Source organism: Gossypium hirsutum, chromosome D11 (genome assembly GCF_007990345.1).
Source record: "Gossypium hirsutum isolate 1008001.06 chromosome D11, Gossypium_hirsutum_v2.1, whole genome shotgun sequence".
Lineage (NCBI taxonomy): Eukaryota > Viridiplantae > Streptophyta > Magnoliopsida > Malvales > Malvaceae > Gossypium > Gossypium hirsutum.
Genome location: NC_053447.1, coordinates 72,384,450 through 72,409,734, shown reverse-complemented (window position 1 = coordinate 72,409,734; position 25,285 = coordinate 72,384,450). Strand labels below are relative to the sequence as shown.

General features: G+C 31.7%; 2 protein-coding genes across 2 annotated transcripts; both read right to left on the bottom strand.

The window, feature by feature from the left end:
* Window positions 1-1,086: 1,086 nt before the first annotated feature.
* On the bottom strand, window positions 1,087-5,500 carry LOC121223572 (uncharacterized). The gene is made up of 9 exons (XM_041105308.1): window positions 5,267-5,500; window positions 3,738-3,848; window positions 3,337-3,523; window positions 2,774-2,823; window positions 2,571-2,661; window positions 1,926-2,485; window positions 1,615-1,842; window positions 1,483-1,539; window positions 1,087-1,411 (listed from the first exon to the last, which is right to left on the bottom strand). Exons 2-9 carry the CDS (start codon window positions 3,795-3,797, stop codon window positions 1,226-1,228), a joined length of 1,419 nt encoding a protein of 472 aa, XP_040961242.1. The 5' UTR covers window positions 3,798-3,848; window positions 5,267-5,500; the 3' UTR covers window positions 1,087-1,225.
* An 11,269-nt stretch (window positions 5,501-16,769) lies between these two features.
* Window positions 16,770-24,927, bottom strand: LOC107898806 (cell division cycle protein 48 homolog). Its single transcript, XM_016824352.2, has 9 exons — window positions 21,460-24,927; window positions 21,200-21,365; window positions 20,247-20,475; window positions 18,861-19,627; window positions 18,558-18,779; window positions 18,385-18,456; window positions 18,014-18,295; window positions 17,557-17,916; window positions 16,770-17,269 (listed from the first exon to the last, which is right to left on the bottom strand). Exons 1-9 carry the CDS (start codon window positions 21,486-21,488, stop codon window positions 16,979-16,981), a joined length of 2,418 nt encoding a protein of 805 aa, XP_016679841.2. The 5' UTR covers window positions 21,489-24,927; the 3' UTR covers window positions 16,770-16,978.
* Window positions 24,928-25,285: the final 358 nt, after the last annotated feature.

The following is a 25,285-nucleotide window of genomic DNA, read 5'->3' as shown; positions in this document are numbered from 1 at the left end:
GTTATATTTAAAATATCAAAATATTGTACCAATCGATATGAACCAAAATACATCAAAATAGTTGAAACACAGAGATAACTAAAACGAAATCTAAATTACTTGGTACGGATCGAAATGATGTGTACCATCCTCAATACAATACTAACTACTATGATCTCTTTAATTACTACCGACAAAAGGTTTTTTTTGGTGCCTATGCTCAAATTTGGGATCATAGTAATCGCTTTTCTAATTGCTGCCACTACAACGTCATATTACCATTTTGATGCCTATATTTTTCTGTAATTTTTTAAGATTTAGTCCTTGGAATCATTTCTCGAATTGCTATTGCTGAAAGATATAATATTGGTTTCGGTCCATATACTATACTCAAATGCAAGATTTAGTAATTATATTTTAATTTGACATGATTTGATTCATCATACTTAATAATCTAAATAATTAACGTTGTTAATTATTTCAGTCTAAATAGTTAACGTTCTTAATTATTCCAAACAATTGTTAGGCTGACAAAAGAACCTCGTTAATATAATGCCAATACTTTAAACACTCAATCATAAGCTTTGAAGTTTAGGGTTTAATTTTGAACGTGATGATAATTTGGGTGTAAATAAGATATTGGCTCTCACAAGCTACTTGAGTTCAACTAAAAAAAAATTCAAACTCGATTTGGTAATTATCGAGCCAAGCTTGATTGATCGATCCAAATTCGAGCTTAGTAATACTTGACTCGAATAGCTCACAAGCCTTATTGAGTTTTTCATATTTTTATATTATTAAATTACGTCATAACACTTAATATATGCTATTAACCCTATGTTTAATTATTGAGCTGAGATCGAGATTGAGTACTCGATTATATCTCGATTCGAGCTCAAACTTAAAAACAGATGTTCAATCGAGCTTGAGCCGAGCATCAAGCTCTGAATCTCGAGCTTGGCTCGATTAGACCCCTAGTGGTCGGGTTTGATCACTAGAACTGAAGTTTGAGTTCAAGATAGGTATCAAGTCAGGAGTGACATGTAAATTCATACAATCCCGACCCCTTGCCATCTCTAGTTAGTCAAGAATGATAGAAAACTATCATAATTGTAAACCTTGGTTTTTCACTTTACCAGATTAATTTCCTAATGATTTAAAGAGCATTAATATGTGCAGGTCAGTGTTAAAGGGACTATTACAAGCTAAACTTGAATTAACACAAAATGCTTTCTTCAAACTACGCTTACTTCCTACGTAAGTTTCGTGCACGGTAGTAAACCGGAGTGCCTTTAGTTGTCGGTTGTTCGGACGAAGGAACATAATCGACAGATGAAACCTTCGGGTATGGATGAATGGTTGCCAGTTCACGGATGCGACGTACCACGGGCTTTGGTAAGGGACGTACGGCATGCTTCGGATGATTCTCAACCTGCAATGAACATTTGGATTGAGCTGAAAAAGCAAATGAAAGTGAAAATGGAGAAAAACCCGAAAGCTAACCTCTCTCCGGTTGTTTTCCTGCACAGAACTGGATCGTAGTAGATTTCGCCACTTGTCCTGTAGGAAAACATATGTATTTAAAAAAGTATTCGAGTTTTTCAAAAAACAAGAGGAAATTGTAGCAGGAGGTACCCTGAGATCAACAGGTGTCCGATAAGTGGATGATGCAAACAGAAGCTTTTTTATATTGGTCCATCTTCCGACACCGTACTTGGCAATTCCATCAACAAGCTTAATCACCTCCACAAGGGTCCACATCTTTTGATGCTTCCTCCGATCACAAGCTGTTTTGGATCGTTTAGTTCTCTTACGCCCATCTTCCGATTCTGATGCGGAGAGCTCATAATCCGATTCAAGCTCCTGAATGGAAAATGAGAAACACGTAGTTAAAATTTTTTAAGATATCACACTTGTAACCAGTTAGGCAAAGGAACATCTCCTACCGATTTAAGCACAATTTTCTTCGGACGTCCTCTCCGAGGCTGGGATTCAGATGGGACTTGAGGAAACTCTTCTTGCGGTTGGATTTTATGGCTCTTACTCTCTTCCATAGTGGAATTTCTAGAAAATTCCTCAATGTACCTCCGAGTCGGTTTTCGTAGTCTCTTCTGTCTGAGAAGAGTGTCACCTTTTGTTACTTTAACAGAGCTTTTTACTTTCTGATTCGACAATATAAGACTTACTAAAGGTTTTTCATCATCATCGGACTCGTCAAGATCTTGCACGTGTTCTATATTTGATCGACCGACATCCATAACGGGACCCTGACACCCGTGTTTTCTCCTAAAGTTATGACGTAAATTGCAACCAACCCTCTTCCCAAGCCCACCATTCTCGCTGTTGGATTCTCGAACAGTTGCTATCAATGATTCTGATATGCCACTGACACTATTACTCCTTCCACTAAATCCAGGCGAATGACTTTCTGAACTTGAGTTGCACAAAGTTGATCCTTCACGAGGACCACAATCCAACTCGGATAACTTTTCAGGAAATTCAATATCTGCAATCCAAAGGAAAAAAAGTGAGCCTCAGGTGTTATAGCACACAACTGGTAGTAAACTATTATAATTACAGACAAGACTCACCCAAAAGAAAATCTTCACAAGCACCGGAGAGATCATGGGCTGCATCGATATCATCCACTTCATCAACCTCATCGAGCAATCCGTCGAGAACCTACAAAAGCAGTATCATATCAGATGCAAGCATGTGGCCTAATCCAAGTATACATACTGTAAATATGATATTTAACACAAAAGTTCTAAAAATACGAATGAGCAATACATACTTCGAGCTTCAAATCATCTCCTCCTCGACCACGGATAGAATCCAACCCACCTTATAACAAATCATAAAAAGGTATAAGCCGCATGAAAATATATATAGAGAAATTTCAAATGCAAATGTAATCGAAAGCGTTCGTGCATGTTCGATGAAAGAATCGTAAATTGAGTGGTTCAGTTTCTACTATGATCATGTTGTGTAATCATTGGTGCAACAAATAAGCTTCAAATCTTTCAAGATGGTCCCATGTCCCAGTTGGATACATAATTTTCATGTCTTAAAATGATTATGCTTCCCACATCCAAGCGCGGCTCATAGTTTTAAGGACTTTCGAAAAATTACAAACTAATAGGAAAATGATTGACCGTAAAGCAAGTTAGAGACTAACAGCTAAATACTCGTATATGATACTTGCACCAAGAAATAGCTATGTACTTGAAGAAAGAACCTATGAGTTTGTTTTTAAAGGGATAGACTGACCCATCATTCCACAGGCCAGTATCCATAGATAACAAGCACTTAAAAGATCACCGGCGAAATAATAAAGACAAACTGTTAAAGTACTACCGGAACTGATTTTCCAGCCATAATCGAAGGCACACGAGAAGTCCTCCATTTTCAAGTGCTTCTCTATATTCTCGTTCCCAAAACATAAGATTCCATCTACCGAAACATGTTCAATTTTAGGTTCTGCAAGTAAATGCTCAACCTCAGTCACTTCATCGTCCAGGCCAGGAACTACGGGTTGATCAACCTATATCCGGAAAACAAATGCAGAGGAATGAGTGTGGGGGAGCAATGTAGGATTTATAGAATTTATAAGCTCGTTTTATGTTTAAAGAGGATACCACAAGCAAAAGACTCAGAGGGGCAACTCGAGAGTGTAAAGGTAGGTATACATCAAGGATTAAAGGCAGGTATCAAAGAATATATCGATGACTAAAAAGATTAAAGAAAGCTTTTCTTACCCTTTGACATTTCACGTCATCGAGCTTCTTCATCGAATGTGATTTCCGGTCGGTTTCCATTTCATAACCTTAGCTTGTTCCAAACCTGCAATCATCTGTCCGAAATTTTCCCTGCAATCAAATGGAACAAAATGCATAAAAAATGATCACCTACTCGGAAAATGGCTGGCTTAATACACCCAAGGAAACAAACATCAGTACTTCCGTTAACTAAACTGGACAACAAATTCAAAATAAAGAAACAAACACCTTTCGGCATGACCATAAACATAGAAAAATGGCTAAAATCGAACTTCATTTTCCTCACCTTCATCCAAATTCGTAACATTTCAAGAAGGCTAACATAAAGCATCAACAAACCAACACTGCAACACAGATACTTGCCATCTTATAACTAATTAACTCAATTCAAAAATAAAAGAATCAAAAGTTGCTCTTCGTGTTCTCCATTTTACTTCACACGCAAGCTACACGACACGGCCTGTTACACTTTCATCAAATCAACATAATAGCAATTTACAGTACTTCATGCACAATTTGTGACGATGAAATACGCAAAATATGTCTAAATTAGTTAGGATTCGATATGATTATATACAGGGGCAAAACCGGATCCCTAATATGGGAAATTGTTGCTTTAGACCTCCAATCATAAAACCTTAAGTTAATATATAGTAAAATTATAGTTTGCCTCCCCCCCCCCCTCAAACAATAGAATTTTGATCCAATCCTTTTCAAAACCATAAAGAAATAAGTCAATACAAGGGTGAAATTGCATTTTAGCTCTCCTAAAAAATATATAACTTAATTTTGGATCCCCTAAAATATTTTCCAGCTCCACCCCCAATTATATATTTAAAAAGTATAAAAACATGAAATCCAAGTTTACAAATATCTACCAGAATTTCAAATTCAGTACTAAATTAGCATCCAATAAATTGGTGGATTCAAGAAATAATCATAGACATTTATAAGTGTTTTATCACACAACTTGCACTATTTTTGAAATCCGAGTTCGAAAAATTTGTTCTTAATTTTTGAAGAGCTCACACATGCAATAATTAAAAGGTCTTTCATTTTAATGCAAAAAAGAATTGAAAAATTAAAATTAAGTCCACGAAGTTCAACTAGGATCTAACATTAAAAGAAGAGTTACTGTTTTATTCACATTAGAAGTAAAATTTCGTAAAAAAAAAGCATTAATTTTGCAATTTTATACTCTTTTAGAGAAATAAATAAAAATATATGTATTTCCATAAAATTTTCCTCATTTTCCTAGTTTCCTTTTTCCCAGTTATTTTCTGAGTAACCAAACAGACACTGAAAAGCACAGATCCATCAACTCATAAAAACTAAACATAAAGAAACAAGCGTTACATCATTCATTCGTAAATTAAACGCTAAACACTTACCACTCTCCGATCTACTCAATTTCCAGCTCAATTTTTTTTAAAAAATCTAACAAAATTCATACAATCATATATATATAATCTAAATTGTAAAAAAAAGTAAGTAAATAAGGATCTTACCTTTGAGAAAGATAGTGAGAGTGCTAAGCAAAAAAAAGAAAAAGGAATCGAATGTTCGAACGATAAAAGCTGAAACCGCCAAAAAGCGACGCGAGATGAAGAGCAACAGAGAGAAAATGGAGGCTTTTATTATATATAAGACGGAATCGAAACGTATTTTATAATTACGATAAATTTTTATTTACAAATTAAGGATTGTTTTATTTTGTTCGTTAAAAAGTGGTAATAATATATGGCTGTCATGTCCGGGTCACCTTTCCTGTCACCTTATATAAATTAAGTTTATATTTTCTTCATTTAATTTTAAAAAATTATAAAATAATTGAGTTGATAAAGTTTTCTTTTTAAGTCTAATTAGCAAGTTTCAAGTAATGATTTGATTATTGATGCAGTGGATTAGTATCCATTAAATTCAAGTTGATCTGACAATAAGTGTCGGAGATCAAAAAAGGAAGTTGTTTAGATTTTTGTTCACAGATTCGTGATATTCAAAGTTGTTTTCATGAGAAAAAACTAAACGGTAGAAGAGAAGAGAAAAAAAGCTTTCGATTGGTACAAGCGGTGTGAACAAAAAAGGCTATGCAACAACAAATTTAACAGACCGGTGATTTACATGAAAACTTTTTGAATAGTTTATTGACTTTTTTGTAACTATAAGTTGAGTGACTAGTACGTAAATTTACTAATAATTTAGTTGCATTGGATGTAATTTACCCAATAATATAAAAGCAACATTTAGTTTCTAAGATTAGTAATTTTTTCACTTTGGTCCTTGAATCTTTTTTCCACTTTGATCTCGTGACTTCTCATATTTTCCTTATTGGTCTCTAAACTTAAATTCCAAAAATTAAATCTTTTTATTCGAAGAAAATACAAAATAGGTCTAACCATGATTTTAGTATCACTATTTTGCTAAATTTGAAATTTAATCCCTTAAAATTGGCATAATTTAATCTATCTTTTTATGGTGGGCCTAGGGACTTTGGCCCCTCAAAATTTTCAGAAATTTTTATTTTTTCCTTAAAATTTTTAAAAATTTTTAATTAGGCTTCCTCAGATTTTTGAGAATTGCCATTACACCTTTTAATTTTTTTTTTGAAAATTTTAATTAAACTCTTAAAATTTTTGAAAATTCTCATTAATCTCACAAAAATTTTAATTAGACCCTAATTATTTTTCTTTTAAATCTCATTAAACTGCAAATCCAAATTGATAATACAGATAATTATTTGTTAATAAAGTGTCAGTATATTTATTTTCTTATGTAATATCACAATTAAGATTTTGTGAAATTTAGATAATTATATTCGATCAAAAATAAATTACACTTGAATGTTAAATTTTTTTAAAACCCACAATATTATCAATTTAAAAAAAAATCAAATTAAAGATGAGGATTAAATCTTTTATTACAATTTTTTTAAAGATGTTTTATTTTGTTCGTTAAAACGTAGCCATATAACGTGGCTGTCAATGTCCGGGCCAGCTTGTCTGTGACACAAGATAAACAAAAAAAAAAGGTTTAATTCTGATTTTAGCATCTCTTATATGCTAAAATTTGTAATTTAATCCCTTTTAATTTGGCATAATTTGATTTCTTTACTTTTTTTTTTTAGTGTTATTAATATATCCAAATTAATAATACGTATAGTTGCCATTGTTAAAGTGATTATGTGAATTTTTTTATTTGGTTAAACAATTAAAATTACATGGAAATATAATTAATCATGTTTAATCAAAAAATGAATTAAGTGTCAACAATATGGTTAATTTTTTTTAATTATGTCATTAGTAAGTTATTCGAATTTAACTAAAAAAATTCAAACCCAAGCTATCAATTAATCCGAAATCGAGCTCTATAATACTTGATTCAAATTTATTGCAAGACTGATCTAGTTTTTTGTTTGAATATATTTTTACCTTTATTGTATAGAAAAAAAAAAGCTTAAGTACAAACAAATTTGAGCTTGAATATGAACAAACTTAATTGAGTTTGAGTATAAAAGTTGATAAATGGGCTTATTTGAGCTCGAGCTAAAGCAGCTCGATTAAGTATCAAGCCAAGTTTGAGCTTAAAAATTAATGTCCGATTAAATTCAAGTTGAGCATTGAGCCTTGAATTTTGAGTCAAGCTCAATCTTGCCATTATTTATGTTCGGCTCAACTTAATTACACCCCTACTTCCATGTATATAAACTATATATTTTTGTTTGTAAGGTATAGTTGAATTTGGCATTGTTTGATCAATTACGCTAAGTGTAATCGTCTGGTTATTCCATCACTCATGCCAGTTTTTATTAGTAGAAATTGATAAAAAAAATTTAATAGAAATGATCAACTTGCTCTTTGATTTAACATATAATGACTAATTTGCCTATTTTCTTAGTAAAATAGGCAATATGCAATATAACTCCTAATACAACATAGGGGTGTAAACAAGTCGAGCCGAGCCAAACCCAAATATTGTCAAGCTCGAGCTTAGCAAGAGATATAATCGAGCTAGTTGAGCTCGAGCTCGCTTACTAATTTTTGTACTCAAGCTCAAACTCGAGCTCGACTCAATAATTAAACTTATAGTTAATAATATATATTAAGGGCAATAACGTAATTTAAAATTATAAAAATATGAAAAGCTTGATAAGGCTCACGAGTTGTTCGTAGAGGCGAAATTAAAGGGACTGGCAAGGGCCCTGGTCCCCCCAAAATAGAAAAATTTCTATTTAGACCCTTCAAAATTTTTAAAATTTTAATTTAGTAAAGGTAAAATTGCAAATTGCACACTGCCCCCTAAAGTATAAAATTTTGGTTTAATCCTTTGAAAATTATAAAGATATAGAGTATTAAAATGGTGAAATTACAATTTTGTCATTGTAAAAATTACAATTTAATTTCAGTCCTCCTAAAAAAAATTAGTTTCGCCATTGGCTATTCGAACCAAATATTACTAAGCTCGAATTTGACTTGACCGATAGCTCGAACTGCTTGTGCTCGAGCCCGACTCGATAATTACAAATTCGAATTTAAATTTTTCTTGAGTCAAACTTAAGTAACTTAAAAACACCAATATCTCATTTATACTCCTAAATTACAACCTACCGGCAGCTCCACGATAGTTTTACCGGTCAATTTCACGTTTTAACTAGCTACATGATTATATTTAAATTATTATATATTCATAATTTATATTATACAAAAATTTAATGGGATGTGACAGTAACAGTTACTCATCATTATAATTGACCACCGACATTAACAATTATTAGCAAAATATCAGTTTCATGATTTTTTTTGGAATATATATATATTTTTTAAAATCGTAAAAGAAAATTTTTATTTACAATTTTGTATCAGATTTATAAAATTATAATCTTTTACTAAAATAATTGATAACCAGGGGCAGACAGTTTTGAAAATTTTTATTTATTCCTTAATTTTTTTTGAAATTTTTAATTAAACCTCCAAATTTTTAAAAATTCTCATTATCTCTTTTAATTCTTTTTGAAAATTTTAATTAGCTCTCCCCCTAATTTAGTCCCAAGCTCTGCCATTGGTGATAACTTGACACAATTTCAAAATGCCACATTATTTCGGAGACCTTGATTAGGAAAAGTTGTTATGTTCAAGTGCTAATGTGAACTAAAAAAAAAGTTCAAGGACCGAGTTGAGAAAAGGTACCAAGTTCAAAGACTAAATAAAATAAAACCAACTCCTAAAGATTTTTTTAAGTAAATAGGGGCATGGTAGTCTTTTTAATTGTATTATTAAATTGGATTTTTATGTTTTTTATATCTATTTTGGTATAATAGCTATATAAATTTAAATTCTATAAAGATACGCTGATTGAGTAACTCAATTGATATCAATATTGTTGTCAGTGCAAGAAGATGTGGGGTCGAGTACGCTGAAGCATGTTATCCTCTTATTTAGGGGTTAAGAAGGAGTTATGAGTAATTCTCTAAGACTATGAATCGTGATATTACATTCATATGAAATAAATTAATTAATTTATTTATGAATTATTAATATGTTAAGAATAAACTCAAAGCCCAAAGATTAAGACAACTCAAATAGGCCCAATATATACGATACCTTCATCATGGGTGTTGAGCTGTGATTCGGTTTTAAAAAGAATTTGAATTTAAGCTCGTTATTGTTTGATCTATTTAAAGAGTCCATTTCACTATTAAAAATAATATAAAAAAACTAAAACCTTTTTTATATACTTTTATAATTAAGTTTAATTTTAACATATTTTTTATTATTTAAATTGATTTCAAGTCAAGTCGAGACATAAAATTTTATCCAAATCCGACTTATGAATAGATCTAATCATAGCCCTACACGCGGTGTTGATGCAACAAATCATAATAATCAGTTGCAACTCAATTTGATTTGGTTGACACTTTTTAGCTATTTTTGTGCAAATAGGTAAGAGTTCTTGTAAAACATATTATTGAGGAAGACTAGTTATCAAGTAAGGAAACTTAAAAGATGCTAAGTATGTTTACCTTTTAATAAATAAGAAGACATGCCATTAAGAGAAATTGAGTTAATTGCACTAAGCATCCTTAAATTATGACCCTTAATTTAAATTGATCCCCTAAATTTTAAAATATTTTAATTATATATTTAAACTATTGGTGTTATATTAATTAGGTTATTTCATTATTGAAACTGTTAATTCAACCATTAATTGACACACAAAATTTTATGTTTAATAATTTAAAATGAAAATTTTAAAGAAACGTGAAAATATTATTACATATATTTTAAAAGTAAAAAGTAAAAAATAAAGAAAAACTGAAAAATAGAGAGAGTGAAAGATAGTTTCTGTAAAAGCTTTGAAAACATCAAAATCGAGATTTTTACATCTATTTTTACAATATTCATTTTTCTTTAAATTTTGACACGTATGGTCTAAAGTCTCATTTAACGGTTAAATTAACAATTTTAGTAATGAACCACTAGTTTGAAGATGTAATTATAATGTTTTAAAGTTTGAAGGCCAATTTAGAATGAGGGTCACATCTTGGGGATGTTTGGTGCAATTAACTCAACGAAGTTATAGAATATGACTACTTTATTTTATTGCATAGTACTAGGTTTAATCAGGACAAAATTGTAGAAATTCATTTTGATCACACTAGCTTAAAGAATTAAAGATCAGTTAAAGTACTTGGGAGGTCCTTGTAATATAAGGACTAGATCAAATTAGTCCCTTTATTATAAAATGGATCAATTTAACCCCTATACTATTAAAAAAATCATATAAGTCCAAATTTTAACAGAGTTATATTTATTGTATAAAAATATCTTGAAAAACATTTTCTTTGATCTGACAACCATAATTATTTTTGAATAATCTCATTATAGGTTCTAATCATATATTTTTTTGACACAATGCCTAGAACTACTCATAGGTAGTAGCCCCTCCCCATAAATAGAAGGATAATGTCATTCAGTGTATTTGAACTCACGTCCTCCTGTATTGGCAACAATATCCATACCAATCGAGCTAAGATTTAATCATCATCTGACAATCATAATTAAGATTGATATTTGAATTTTATATATAGTATCGAACAAGTTCATAGGTCTGACCGAATAAAAATATTTTTGAAAAAAAAAATCAACCAATAAACTAGACCTATAGATAGGTTTAATCATGATTAAAGATTTAATTTCAAAATAAAAAATTAATTATAAATGTGGTAAAACAATTTTATTTATAATTTAATCAAGAGGAATCTTGAAAATAAAGAGAATTGATTGAAATGAAAAGAAATTTCATAACCTATATGATCATAAATTATTAGACCATTGATTGAATCAAGTGGTAAAAGTAAAAAGTAAAAGAAAAAAAAAAGTATTGTGTCAATGATTGATCCAACAAAGGGGAGATTTTATTCCTTTCTTTTTTCACCATTTGATGCTTGGAATTTTTTTACTGTGCCCATGAATGTAATCAAAAGTACCACTCTTTTAAGATTTGTTTTTTTTTTAAATTGAACTTGTTTTTTTTTTATATTTCTTCTCGATAAAATACCTAGAACTATTCATAGTCCATTCTCAACCCATAAAAAAGAGGATAATACACTTCAATACACTCGAACCTACGCCCTTTTTCATTGGCAACAATGCCCATACCAATTAAGCTAAGACTCAAGACATGTTGAGTTAGTATTTAGTACACTATAAATAAAAATATTCAAAATAAAAACAATGGAAAAAGAACATAAGATCTTTATAATAGAAAAGTAAAAAATAAAAATAAAAGATAAAATTACTATATATACAAAGGGTGAAAATAGAGGTGGATAAAAAGGGTTGATGTACACGTGTATGCAAGTGGTAATCGTGTATTTTTATTGGTTGTATTAAAAGTATAGAAAGACAACTGCGTTCATAATAATATGATTGATTTATACATATAAGGGTATTTTCATAATTTTTTTATCGAGTTGGTAATCAGCTGATTCGTGACACTAACTCAGTTAAAGACTTAAATAAAAGTACAGATGAAAAATGGTCAAATTACTAATATAGGCTTAGAAAAAAATATATTGTTTATTTTGTAGTTTGGTTTCTATGTACTTTCCTATTTGAGTTAGTGTCCCCATGTCAAGTGGCAGCGAATTCAGTCAAAAATTTTATAATAGTATAGAAGATGCAATTATATATGCCGGTTCTAGCATGAAATCGAAAACTTAATTCATTCAACTTGAATCTAAATTAAATCAAACCCGATTTGACTATAAAAAAACCAAAAACCTAAAATTGTCCAACCCAAACTCAAAAAAGAATCGAACCCAAAACGATTTATACTCAGAAACAAAGTAAGTAAAACCTAAAACGGTCCAAATCCAACGACGGGCTGGAATGGAGGGCCAGGGGGCCATGCTCCCTCCCCCCTCCCCAACCACCACCAATTTCTGGAAATTTTTGTTTTTTCCCTTGAAGTTTATTGAAAATTTTCATTATACCTTTTAATTTTTTGAAATTCTCATTAATCTCACGAAATCTTTTAAAAAATCAATTAGACCCTTATTTCTTTTAATATTAAATTTTAAATGTTTTAAAAATTTTAATTAATCCTCTCAAAACTTAATTTCAAGATCCGTGGCGGTACCAAATCTATAAAAATTAACCTAAACTTTGAATTAACTTAATCCAAAATCAATTAGATCTAAATGCAATGATGATGGAAACAGTCAAAAGTGGTGACATGATTTGAAGATAGTGACCCATGAATTTAAGTTTTAACCTAAGACCCCCCAAAGGAAAGACTAAAAATTGAAGCTGGCTTAGCACATGGGCAAGGTCCCATTGAAACTGGATATTTGACCATTGGCTTTTTGCTTCTTTTCATGTAACAAAATACTCACCTAATATTCGGGATAGCAATAGGGCGGCATGTTTATAATCTTATTTTATAGATTTCGCTTATCCTTGAATATAATGGCTACTTCATCGTTTTATCAATGATTTTTACTATAGTGTTGTAAAAAGCATATTATATGTGATATTTATATAATATTATTTTCGCTAACTAAATTTAGTGTCACGAGTCAAATAGAATATTTTTAAAATTTAATAAATTTATTAAAAATGTATTAAAAAGAAAGAAAGTGTGTAACTAATACTGTGAATAATGATATAAGCTTAAACATTGACCCGATTACCTTGAATATAATCTTGGTTTGAATACTATAAAAATTGAACTGCCTAAATCTATCAAACCAAAGCTCGAAAATGATCCGTCGATCTTGAAACCGGATTAAGGTTGTTGAAACTAGATCAAAAACCGGAATAAGGGAAAGAACGATTGACCCACAAGCCGATACGGTCTGGGATTAAAAAATCCTGTTGAGCTAGTAGCTGAATCAAATTTTATAATTTATTAATATATCTTTTTTATTTGTATGATTTTTTAATAATTTATTTTATTAAAATCGAACTAATTAGTCAAATTGAAAATCGACGGCCTGACTAGTTCAACCACCGGTCCAGTTCCGAAAAAAAAAAGAAGTATTTACTGTAAAAGAAAAGCCTAGAGTGGGTTATCTGTATAATAATTGCCTTATTGGTAAAGTTCAATTTAAACCGAAGTTAAGGTACATCTCGATGTAACCGTCTTCGAGGTTGGTAAGCTTAGGAAGTAAAAAACATTAACGAGATTAAATTTGGCTCGACGATTGTCCTCGATGGCGTTATGACAATGCTCTCTATGGCACGGGGTGCTCAAGTGTGAGGATATAACAAACTCGAAAACAAAAATGAGTCTACTTAAATAACTCGATTGACTCAAAATGTTCCAACCTAATACACACCAATACCGATACGTATCAGCACCAACACTACCTTGCTATTAAGTCACTCTCCAATTTTTCTATATAAATAATAAACGCTTAAAACCCTTATCGATTCACCCCTTTACCCTTTTTCAAATTTACTGCTTTTGTTTTATCAGTAGGGGAAGCAAAAAAAAGGAAAAGGCACCGAAGCAATGGCCGGCAGCAGAGAAACAGCGACGAGACATAATATTAGCGAAGACGACGGCGGCGGCGACAAGCACACGTGTGAGCCTTGTAGATCCGTCGGTGCAAAGTGCGGCCATTTGGTTAAGAAACAGCGAACCAAATTCTACATCCTCCGCCGTTGTATAGCAATGCTTCTCTGTTCGCGGGAAAACGGCGGCGAATCTTGAATTTTTTTTTTAATTTGGAAATGCAATTTTAAATTTTTGATGTGCAATTAAATGAAGTATTTTTCATTACTGAATTTAATGGTAAGAGGAGGGGAAAAAATAATTATATAGTCTTTTTTGTATGAATTTTTCTTTTTTTTTTTTAAATCTCGAGGTAAAAAAAAGGTTGTTATCAAAATGTAAAATTTCACTTTTGGCCCTTTAAGTTTTACATAATTATAATTTAATAAATAATAAAATTATACTTTAACCTCCAAAAATGATAATATCTTAATTTAAATTTTTAAAAATTTTAAAAATATAAACTATTAAATTTGTAAAATTACATTTTAACTCTTATAAAAATATAAAATTTAATTCTAGGTTCGAATTTTTCTTTTAGCTACTCACTCCCCTTGGTTGAGTTTTGTATAACATTTTGCTTGATATTCGAACCTTGTTTTGGTACTATTTAATGACAATATCATAATAAATAATCTCATTATCACAATTATTTTTAATTTAATCGAAATTAATATTTTAAAAAAAATTAATTGAACTGGACAAATATACTAAAAAACCCCTTAAATTATTATATATTGTTTAAACAAACTTTTATATTATTTTTGTAGTTAAATAGATCTATAATATATATTTTTATCCATGGAAGTCCTTGATCTGTTTTTTTTTTTATACAATACTTAGAATTATTCATAATCCATTCTTAACCTTTAAATAGGAGGATAATGCGTTTCAGTACATTCGAACCCACATCTTCCTACAGTGAAAATAATACCAATGCCAATCGAGTTAAGACTTAATCGGTAAAAAAGAACTATTTTTATTTTTTTTACTCATGGAAGCCCTTGATTTTATTATTAAAGTAAAATATTTCGAATAAAATAATATTTTTTAACATTAATTTCAGTATAAATTATTATTATATTTGCTCTTTTTGCTAAGATGCGTGGAATTACCCATAGCCCCTTCCTAATTCTTAAATAAGAGGATAATGCGTTTCAACGCACTCATACTTATGTCCTCTTGCACTGGTAACAATATCGACGGAAATCGAGTTAAGACTTAATCGACAATAATATTTTTTAAAAAGAAAAAAAGAAAAAAAATAAATATTTTTTACTTATTATTTTTTAAAATTTTATGATGGTGTTGAAGTGTATAAATCAAGTGGAATCATGTTACTTTTGGACACTCAAACACTCATTTAAAGTTAATTAATATTTTTTCAATTATTGTTATGTCATTTCTCAATATGTTTTATATTTTGTAAGCTTCGAAATGATCACATCACATGTCAAATGGCTGTTGTTGTCACAATAAATTAAGGGTTATTTACACCCGAAGTCACTGACTATTAGTAAATTTACGTTTTTGTCACTCAACTTCAAAAAATTATAAAATGGTCATTAAATTATTCGAAAGCTTTCATTCAAGAACTCAAAGTTTTTATCTAATTGGGTGGTCCCAATAAATTTATGGGTGAATTACAGGTAAAGTTACAAACTATTAGCTAGTTTATATTCTTGTCACTCAACTTCAAAATGTAACAATATGATCGCTGAACTATTTAAAAGTTTTCATCTAAGTTGTTGAACTATTCGAAAGTTTTATTTAAGTCATTGAGCTCTTAAGGTTTATTTTTTAAAAAAACCTCGGCTAGCCAGCTTTAATCGATGATTTGACGTCCGATACAGTGGATAAGTACTCATCGACGAGTAGAAGAATATGTATTAGGTCCAACTCGATCTAGCGGTCAGTGTTGGAGATCAAAGAAGAAAATTGTTTGAATTTTAGTTCGTAGATTTATGACATTCAAAATTGTTTAATGAAAAAAAAACTAAATTGTAGAAGAGAATGGGAGGGAAAGCTTTCGATCAGTACGGATGATGCGCACCGAGAAAACCTTAAAACATCAAATTTAACAACTTAATGACTTAAATTAAAACTTTTAAATAATTTAGTAACCACTATAATTTTTTAAAGTTAAGTGACTAAAATGTAAATTTATTAATAATTTAATTAAAACGCAATATAAAGACTAGATATTGAAAAATCTAAAAAAGAAAAGAAAAGGGAATACAATGATTTGACATTAATTAGCCAAGCTTAAGTCTATAAATCAATAATTACAATTTGAGAAAGGAAAAATAGACGTTAAAGTCATTTCAGACCCTTTTATGGATAAGGTAGTTGCTGCATCAATTATTTGGTTACACGCGGTGGTGGAGTTCGAAAATTTCTTTTTTTTATGGCTCAAAATTAAATTGTATATTTTTACGATAATAAAATATAATTTTATCATTTTTACAATCTGTATATTTATAATTTTTGAAGTATTAAGTTAAATTTTTATTAATTTTAGAGGCTATTACCATTATTAATTTAAAATTTTTATAAATTATAAATAATCCAAATTAAAATTTTATTATTTTAAAACCTAACAAATTTATACACAGCTATCAATTTTAGATAAGAAACGCCAAATTATATCGAGATAAAAAGATTTAATCTTTAATTTCGTAAATTATAATTATTCTTTTATGAAAATTTAAATGTTTTATATAATAAAAACAATAAAAGAATAATTTTAAAGAATGGAATAAAAATAGAAGCGAACGAATAAATTTGATATATATATATTAAAATCAAATAACAATTATTTCCCTTTCAAATTTATAATTTTGATCAAACCCTAAATTTTGAACCCTAGAAATAAATATTTAATAATTTGTAAAAAATAATTTCCATGACATACCAATCCTAAAACAATATAAGAAATTATAGAAAAAAAATATGTTAATGCAACAATTTTAACGTGTTTACGATTTTAAATTGATTTTAAAAAAGACAAATGTAAAATTCTCAGTTCCCAAAACAACAAACACTGCTATTTTGGACTCCAATGGCTAAGCCACGAGCAAAAGCTCCCTTTAGTTCAATAATTGTTACCATAAAGGATTAAATTAAAACAATTTTAAAAAAGAAACCCTCAAATGAAAGCAATTTTAACTGTAAAGATCATCTTCATCAGCTCCACCAGCTGTAGTTGCAAAAGGATCAGATGTTGCAGCCCTGGAACCGGTTTCTGCAAACTTGAATTCGCTTCCGAACCCCCTAGATTGCTGCAACGTTTGCGCGAATGCTTGGTACTTTCGGATATCAGCATCACTCACACTCCTCCGAGCAAACTTCATCGATTCCTCGAAATGCGCCGGCTTGATCTCTGCCACTTCGTCATCCACATCTTCCTCCATAGCTTCGGGGTTCTCCCTTCTTCTCCGTTCTCTCTCAATGTCCTGTAAAACAAACGTAAAGTTAGAGTCTCGCCGAAGATTTTAGAACCGAGTCGATAGTTAAACCAGTCTAGCCACCAATTTGACTGGTCATTCATCCGGTTTGATTAAATAAATCATTAAAACTTTAAATAAAAAAGAAAAATTCCAATTCAACCGCCCGGTTCAATGTCCCCCTCTGGACCGGCACCCCAACCAGTTCACGATCCAATCAGTCTGGTTCGGTTCAAACAACCTTGGATCTAGCTCATCATTGACTAATGCAGAGGGAACATGAAACGTCGTTTTACCTTCTCAATGTCTTCTCTGATGGCATATTTGCTTGCATGTTGGCAAATTTCGGTAATATCAGCACCGCTAAAGCCTTGAGTATATTTGGCAAGAGCACGGAGGTCGACTTCTTTTGCAAGTGGTGACTTCCTCAAGCAAGCCTTAAAGATTTGATGACGAGAGTCCTCGTCGGGGAGGGGAATATAGATTAACTGATCGAGACGACCTGGCCGCAAAAGTGCGGGATCTATAATGTCTGGTCGGTTGGTGGCTCCGATGATGAAAACAGTTTTCTTGGCAGACATGCCATCCATCTCGGTAAGAAGTTGGTTCAGAACCCTATCGGCAACACCACCTGCATCTCCGACACTGCTTCCTCTCTGCAATATATAGCAGGAATCAGTCACATAAAAAACCTGAACCATGTACACAAAGTCAAACTGACATGCCTTGTTGCTAAAAGTTAATCCGACATACCTGAGTAGCAATTGAGTCAAGTTCATCAAAGAAAAGGACACAAGGAGCAGACTGGCGAGCCTTATCGAAAATTTCACGAACATTGGCCTCACTTTCTCCGAACCACATTGTGAGCAATTCCGGACCCTTGACGCTAATGAAATTTGCCTGACATTCGTTTGCGATAGCTTTGGCCAGAAGGGTTTTCCCACATCCAGGAGGGCCGTAGAATAGCACTCCCTTCGACGGTGACATCCCAAACTTCTCAAACTTCTCGGGATGCTCCACTGGATATTGAACCGTCTACATAACAAAGCAACAAATTAATCCCAATTTTTCTGAAGAAATTTAAAAAGAAGAGAAAATTGAGTAGTAACCAAAACCGGTATTACCTCTTGAAGCTCTCTCTTAACATTCTCAAGGCCTCCAATATCTTCCCAACTGACATTGGGCACTTCAACAACCTGATCGAGAGCAAGAAAAATAAAATATTAGAAACCGAACTGTCATCAAAAGAACATAATCGGCAATGAATCTGAATATCAAGCATCTTGCTTAAACTCACAGTTTCACGCAGAGCTGATGGATTGCTTGTTCCAAGAGCAGTCGCGAAGTGTTCGTTTGTGACTGCCATAGAGTTTAATATCTCAGCATCTATCGAATCATCTTCCAGGTCAATCACATCCATCTTTTCTCGGATGCATTGTAATGCTGCCTCGGTACAAAGAGCTGCAAGATCTGCACCAACATAACCGTGGGTTTCCTTCGAAATTTTTTCTAAATCAACCTGCATTAAATCAGGAAATACATTAGATTCGGTACTTGTTTAGACAGTAAAAAGAAAATAAGTTTTGGTTTTTGACATTACATCTTCAGCCAGCTTCATGTTCTTTGTGTGGATACGAAGCACCTCAAGGCGACCAACTTCATCGGGGACACCAATATCAATCTCCCGATCAAATCTTCCGAACCTTCTAAGAGCTGGATCGATGCTATTAGGACGGTTTGTGGCCCCGATAACAATAACATGAGCCCGGGATTTAAGCCCATCCATTAGTGTCAAAAGCTGAGAAACAATCCTCCTCTCAACTTCACCATTTGTTTTTTCTCGCTTAGGAGCAATCGAATCGATTTCATCGATAAATATAATGGACGGAGCGTTCTTCTCTGCTTCTTCAAATGCTTTTCGGAGATTACTTTCACTCTCTCCGGCCAACTTCGACATGATTTCCGGACCGTTGATGCAGAAAAAGAAAGCACCAGTTTCATTTGCAACAGCACGGGCGATCAAAGTCTTTCCTGATCCAGGAGGTCCGTAAAGCAGAATTCCTTTAGGTGGCTTCACACCAATTGATTTAAAGAGTTGCGGATGCCTTAACGGAAGCTCCACTAATTCCCGAATTTGAGCCATCTGTTTTCGTACTCCACCAACATCATCATAACCGACCTCGTCTAATCTATTTTCATCTTCCCTCTTTACAGGCTCTCCCTCACAGAATATCTCGGTGTCCGGTGCAACCACACAGTACTCGGGAGGGTCGGTCTCAATAACCTTGAATTCTACGCTTCTCATTCCACCTCTAGCAAGGAAGAAATCACCCTTCCTCACTGGGCGGTACGCTTCAAGAAAGTAAGCTGTAAATGTGAAGCTTCCATGTCAGTATTTAAGGTCAACATTATCGATAATTGAACATTAAACTGAACCTCAATTAGGTTATCAAGTATTTAGTATCATCATGAGACAAGTCCATGCATATTATCAAGTCACCAAGGCATGAGTCCATTATATCGATACAAAGACAACGAAAGAAACAAACAACAAAGGCAGCATATAAAAGCATTTTAAATATTGGTTAAAAGACCTCTTTGATCCCTCTTAATTTCGATATTGATTAATTTTGGCAACATTTACATAGAATATATAAACATTGAAGGCTAAGTTAAATTGCTCAAAATTTTTATCCTTATTTTGCTCACTTTCGAAATTGACAAAAATTAAATTGCTTAAAATTTCTTTAAGAGGGACCAATTTGCTTAATATAAAAATTAAGAGGGACTACAAAGGTGTTTTTACCTTTTAATATCACAAATGCATGTACAAGAAAGAAAGACAAACTCGATGAATGCTTAAGCCTGTGAGAATAAATGCCTTTAAACTTATAAGAGCACTCTATGAATTGAAAAGTAATGTAATCAACCAATCTATTATTGGCTAATTTATGTTATTTAATCAAAATTATGAGAATAAACTCACGTTTAAGGTAGGCGTCAAAAAGACTTCCAGTAACCCCTTCGATGGTGTCATCCACGGGCAAGATGTGCACACGTTTTCCGTACTTAACATCAGGACACTGGTGCACAGAGACGACATCACCAAGCCTAACCCTCAAGTTCGATCTGACAACTTTATTCATCCTGATCTTCGGTTCATCACATGTGTCGTCTGCGAGAGCAATGCAGATAGTATCTTTCCTCTTCTTTCCCTACAGACCAAAAGAACAAATGTTAAACGACAGTAGAAATTTATAATAAGAATCGCAATTCCAGTAACCATTCATGCCATATAAAAAACAAGCTTCGATTCAACAGTGCAGTCTAAACTAATATTACGTGTTCCTCGGTAAAGATATTGACCCTCTTGGCAACAAAATCATGTAAACAGCCTACAATAACGTCCATCACACATTCAAACCTAACAAAAGAGAGACCAGAACTGAATATTGATTTGAATCGTTCATTGAACAAAACAAACAGCTAAACATAAACAAATCTTCATTAACCAGAAAGGACAATAATAAAAGAATCCAATAAGAAGGGGCCATTAAATAAAAGCTATAATAATCACGTAAACAGCCTACAATAACTCCCATCACACATCCAACCAACAGGGGCGGCCTTGGTTGTTTGGGGGGGAGGGGGGGAAGCTCCCTAGAATGGAAATTTATGCTTTGGGTCCCTTCAAAAGTTGCAACTTTACATGTTAATAGATAGTAAAATTGCATATTGGCCCCTTCAAAATAATAAAACTTTGATTTAGTCCAAAATTGATTATCAAACTCAAAGCAGCATAGAAAGAGCCAATGAGACTCATCATTCATCCAATAACACCCCAAATCTAAACACAACGAACAGCTAACGTAAACAAATCATCATTAATAAAGATTCCAACAATAAGGGCATAAAAAAGCCATATTCCAAAGAAGAAACCTTGATGAGGATAGTGTCACCGCGAAACAACTGGAGCTTTTCCATGGTGTCAGGATGCATGGAAACAACGGAGTTATCATCGTTGATCGCCTCATCAACAACGAGCCGATTGGGAGCCTTCTTTCTTTCCAAGATCGCCGTACTAAAATCCCTCTTAGTCCCTTTCCTGAAACACCCAAAAACAAAAAATCGGCATTAGATTATCAAAATCTAAAACGAGCCCATTGATGTAGAAGGGAAAACAAGATCTGGGAACTTACGAATCAGAAGATTCAGCTTGGTTCGACATAGTTTTTGGTCGATTAAAGAACCAAAAATAAGAAACAATGAAGAGCTTGCCTTTCGGTGTTGGCTTTGTTTCAAATTGATTGCTTAATGTGTGGGATCTGAAGAATTGAGCGAAGAAAAGGGGCGTTGGGGGGTATTAATCTAAGGGGAGAGTTATCATCAATGAAGGGCACCTCCGTTTCTTGTTGGGGAAGAAAATAATTTGGTTTTCTCGATAAAAATGAAATAAAGTTTATTCCCAACCTATAAGTTAAAAAGTGGTCAAATAATTATATTAGTCCCTATATTAGGCATAACTCATTAATTTAGTTCTTATAACTTAATTTGGACACAATTTTAAGTGATGTTTGATAAAATTAAAAATTAAAAATTTCTAGAACAACATTATAAAAGTGCTGAACTTATATTATAAATTTATTTGTTATGTTAGTGAAAATTAAGAATATAATATAATTATGTATTTTGATAATAAAAAAATCTTTAAATCTTTTAAATTATTTATTTCATAATTTTAATTTTATTAAAATAATATTTTTATATTATTTTGTATTGTTTTATATAATAATTATTATTATAATTTGGATGTTTTATTTATTTAAAAAAGTAAACAGATAATTTATTTTGAATATAATTTTTAAAGAAATAAAAGTATAATAATTTAATTGACCTCCAACATTATCTAAAAGAACAAATTATTTGTCATCTATTTAATTCTGTCTTTTTAACTCATAAATTTACATTATCCTGTCAAATCATTTCAAAATGGATAGAATAATTAACATCTGTTAACTTTATTAATGTAATATACACATGAATTGCGGCACCAACAAGTAATTAATTTTTGAATTTTAAAAAATAAAAGTTACTTAAAGTTTTTTTAAAATATTAAAAGTATTTAAAATATATAAAAATTAAAAAAGTTATTTTTAATTTTTTTTAAAAAATTAAGTAATTGCTAACATCTCATAAATATGGATACAATATCAAAAAAGTTAACAAATGTTAACTTTTTCATTCTTTTTGAAATAATTTAACAAACAGTGCAAATTCAATGGCTAAAATAATTTTTTATAAAGTTAGAGGGACAAATAAATCATTATGCAAAAAATAAAATCAAATTTATCTTCCAACATTGAGTGATAAGTAACTATCTAAACACTTTTTTTTTTGATATTTTTAAAATCAGCTGAAAACTTGAATTAATTACACCAAACATCCCCAAACTATGACTCTCATTTTAAATTGGTCACTAAATTTTAAAACATTTCTAATTGCATCTTTAATCTATTGATATTATATCAATCAAATCTTTCCATTATCAAAACTGTTTAATTTTTTAATTTAACCATAAAATGACACTTAAATTATTATGTGATATAATTTAAAATAAATTTTTGCGAAGAATAAAATTTCTACAAGAGCATTGAAAACTTCAAAACTGAGACATCCATTACAATTAATCCTTTAATTTATAAAAATTTGATCCTCACCCCTTGTGAAAATCGAGAACTTGACCAATAAACACAAACTTAAACCCGCTAATTTTTGCTTATAGTTTGCCAACTCCTTGCAAAATAAAAATTGCCATTAGTTCGAAAATCAAATTATGATAAATTAAAATAGATGAACTAACTTCTCAATTTTTATAGAGGGATGAAATTCAAAATTAAACCAAAAAAGAAAATGGTGTTTCCTCGTATGAGGGCTCGACCATTTCCATTAAAAACACATAAAACAAACAATGAAAGCTTATCAATACAACTATCGAGTTTATATAATATGTAGCAGAACAAGAATGGGGCTTCAATCAAGAGGGTGCTGTTAAAAGTACCATGAAAATCCTTATGTTAGGAATAGCATTGCACTTTGCTTCCTCTACTAAAAAAAAGAACAAATCAGTCCTTCTACGTTAGATTAAAGAACAAATTGTTCATTCATTTCTACAGTTAAAACTAGTCTTGTAAGTTAGCATAAGGTACACATGACATGCCACTATCTAATTATTTTGTTAGCCACGCTAGTTTTTAACAGTACAACTGAATGAAATTTTTATAGAAAGAACCAGTTTGCTTTTGATCTAACATACAAGAACTAATTTGTCTAGTTTTTTAGTAGAACGAACAAAATACAATCCGACTCCTAATACAAAGGCCTCCGTGATACTTTTACCAATGGGTGCTCTAGCCATCAGAAACATTTCATTATAAAAGCATATAAGTCACGGATTCATATCGCCACTCGTAAAGACATTGGTTTTTGAGTTCTAAACCCTCTTTTCTAGAGGGTGTTACTGCGGTATAGCAACGTGCTTCATTCATTCAAGTTCACAGTATGCAGCAGAACATGAATATGGCTTCAATCAAAAGGGGTTGCACTATACATAAAAAACATTTCATTATAAAAGCATAATAGTTACGAATTCACACCGCTACTTGTAAAGATATTGGTTTCCGAATTCTAAACATTCTTTTCTAGAGGGTGTTACGTCGGTACAGCAATGTGCTTCATTCATTCAAGTTCATAGTATGCAGCAGAACATGAATATGGCTTCAATCAAAAGGGGTGCACTAGACATAAAAAACATTTCATTATAAATGCATAAAAGTCACGAATTCACACCGCTACTTGTAAAGATATTGGTTTCCGAATTCTAAACATTCCTTTCTAGAGGGTGTTACATCGGTTAAACGATGTGCTTCATTCATTCAAGTTCATAATTGCTTTAGACATCGAAAACATTTCAGTATAAAAGCATATGAGTCACGAATTCACATCGCTACTCATAAAGACATTGGGTTCCAGGTTCTAAACATTCTTTTCTAGACGGTGTTACGTCGGCATACAACGTTCTTCATTCATTCAAGTTCATAATATGCAGCAGAACATGAATATGACTGCAATCAAAAGGGTGCTCTAGACACTGAAAACATTTCATTATAAAAGCATATGCGTCACGAATTCACATACCTATTCGTAAAGACATCGTTTTCCGGGTTCTAAACATTCTTTAATATAGGGTGTTACGCCAGTATACAATGTGTTTCATTCATTCAAATTCATAATATGCAGCAGAACATGAATATGGCTTCAATCAAAAGGGGTGCTCTAGACATCGAAAACATTTCATTATAAATGCATATGTCGCAGATTCACATCTCTGCTCATAAAGACATTGATTTCTCGGTTCTAAACATTCTTTTCTAGAAGGTGTTACGTCTGTATAGCAACATGCTTCATTCATTCAAGTTCATAATATGCAGTTGAACATGAATATGGTTTCGATCAAAAGGATGCTCTAGACATCAAAAACATGTCATTATAAAAGCATACAAGTCATGAATTCACACTGCTACTCGTAAAGACATCGGTTTCTAGGTTCTAAACATTCTTTTCTAGAGAGTGTTATGTCGGTATAGCAATGTGCTTTGCTCATTTGTGATAAATCAAACAACAAAACTAACGCAATCCTTCCTTTTTGACAATAGCCTATAAGTAAATGCAAAGGCATTTGTTTTTTAGAAACTTCGACAGACATAATCAGGGATTAGAGCAATGCTCAAATAATTACTTTGCTGCAACCTAAAATCGAGTGATGAGTCGGAAGCTTCTTTAATCAACATCCACAGCATAAGCTATTTCCCTATGGCTATTTCACATTATTATGTTGTTTAAATGAGTCTAGGGAAACAAGTAATCCTTCCTTTTCGACAATAGCCTATAAGTACATGCAAAGGCATTCATTTTTTCGAAACTTGAATAGACATAATCAGGGATTCGAGCAAAGCTTAAACAATTACT

Bases quoted from the DNA above. Each gene is read 5' to 3' on its own strand.
- LOC121223572 (XM_041105308.1), bottom strand. From the start codon at position 3,797: ATGGAAACCGACCGGAAATCACATTCGATGAAGAAGCTCGATGACGTG. The intron at 2,662-2,773 runs GTATGTATTGCT...CTGCTTTTGTAG, and splicing joins GAGATGATTTGAAGCTCGAA to GTTCTCGACGGATTGCTCGA. The intron at 2,486-2,570 runs GTGAGTCTTGTC...TTTGGATTGCAG, and splicing joins TTGTGAAGATTTTCTTTTGG to ATATTGAATTTCCTGAAAAG.
- LOC107898806 (XM_016824352.2), bottom strand. From the start codon at position 21,488: ATGTCGAACCAAGCTGAATCTTCTGATTC. The intron at 21,366-21,459 runs GTAAGTTCCCAG...TGGGTGTTTCAG, and splicing joins CAAGCTGAATCTTCTGATTC to GAAAGGGACTAAGAGGGATT. The intron at 18,457-18,557 runs GTGAGTTTAAGC...GCTCTCGATCAG, and splicing joins CATCAGCTCTGCGTGAAACT to GTTGTTGAAGTGCCCAATGT.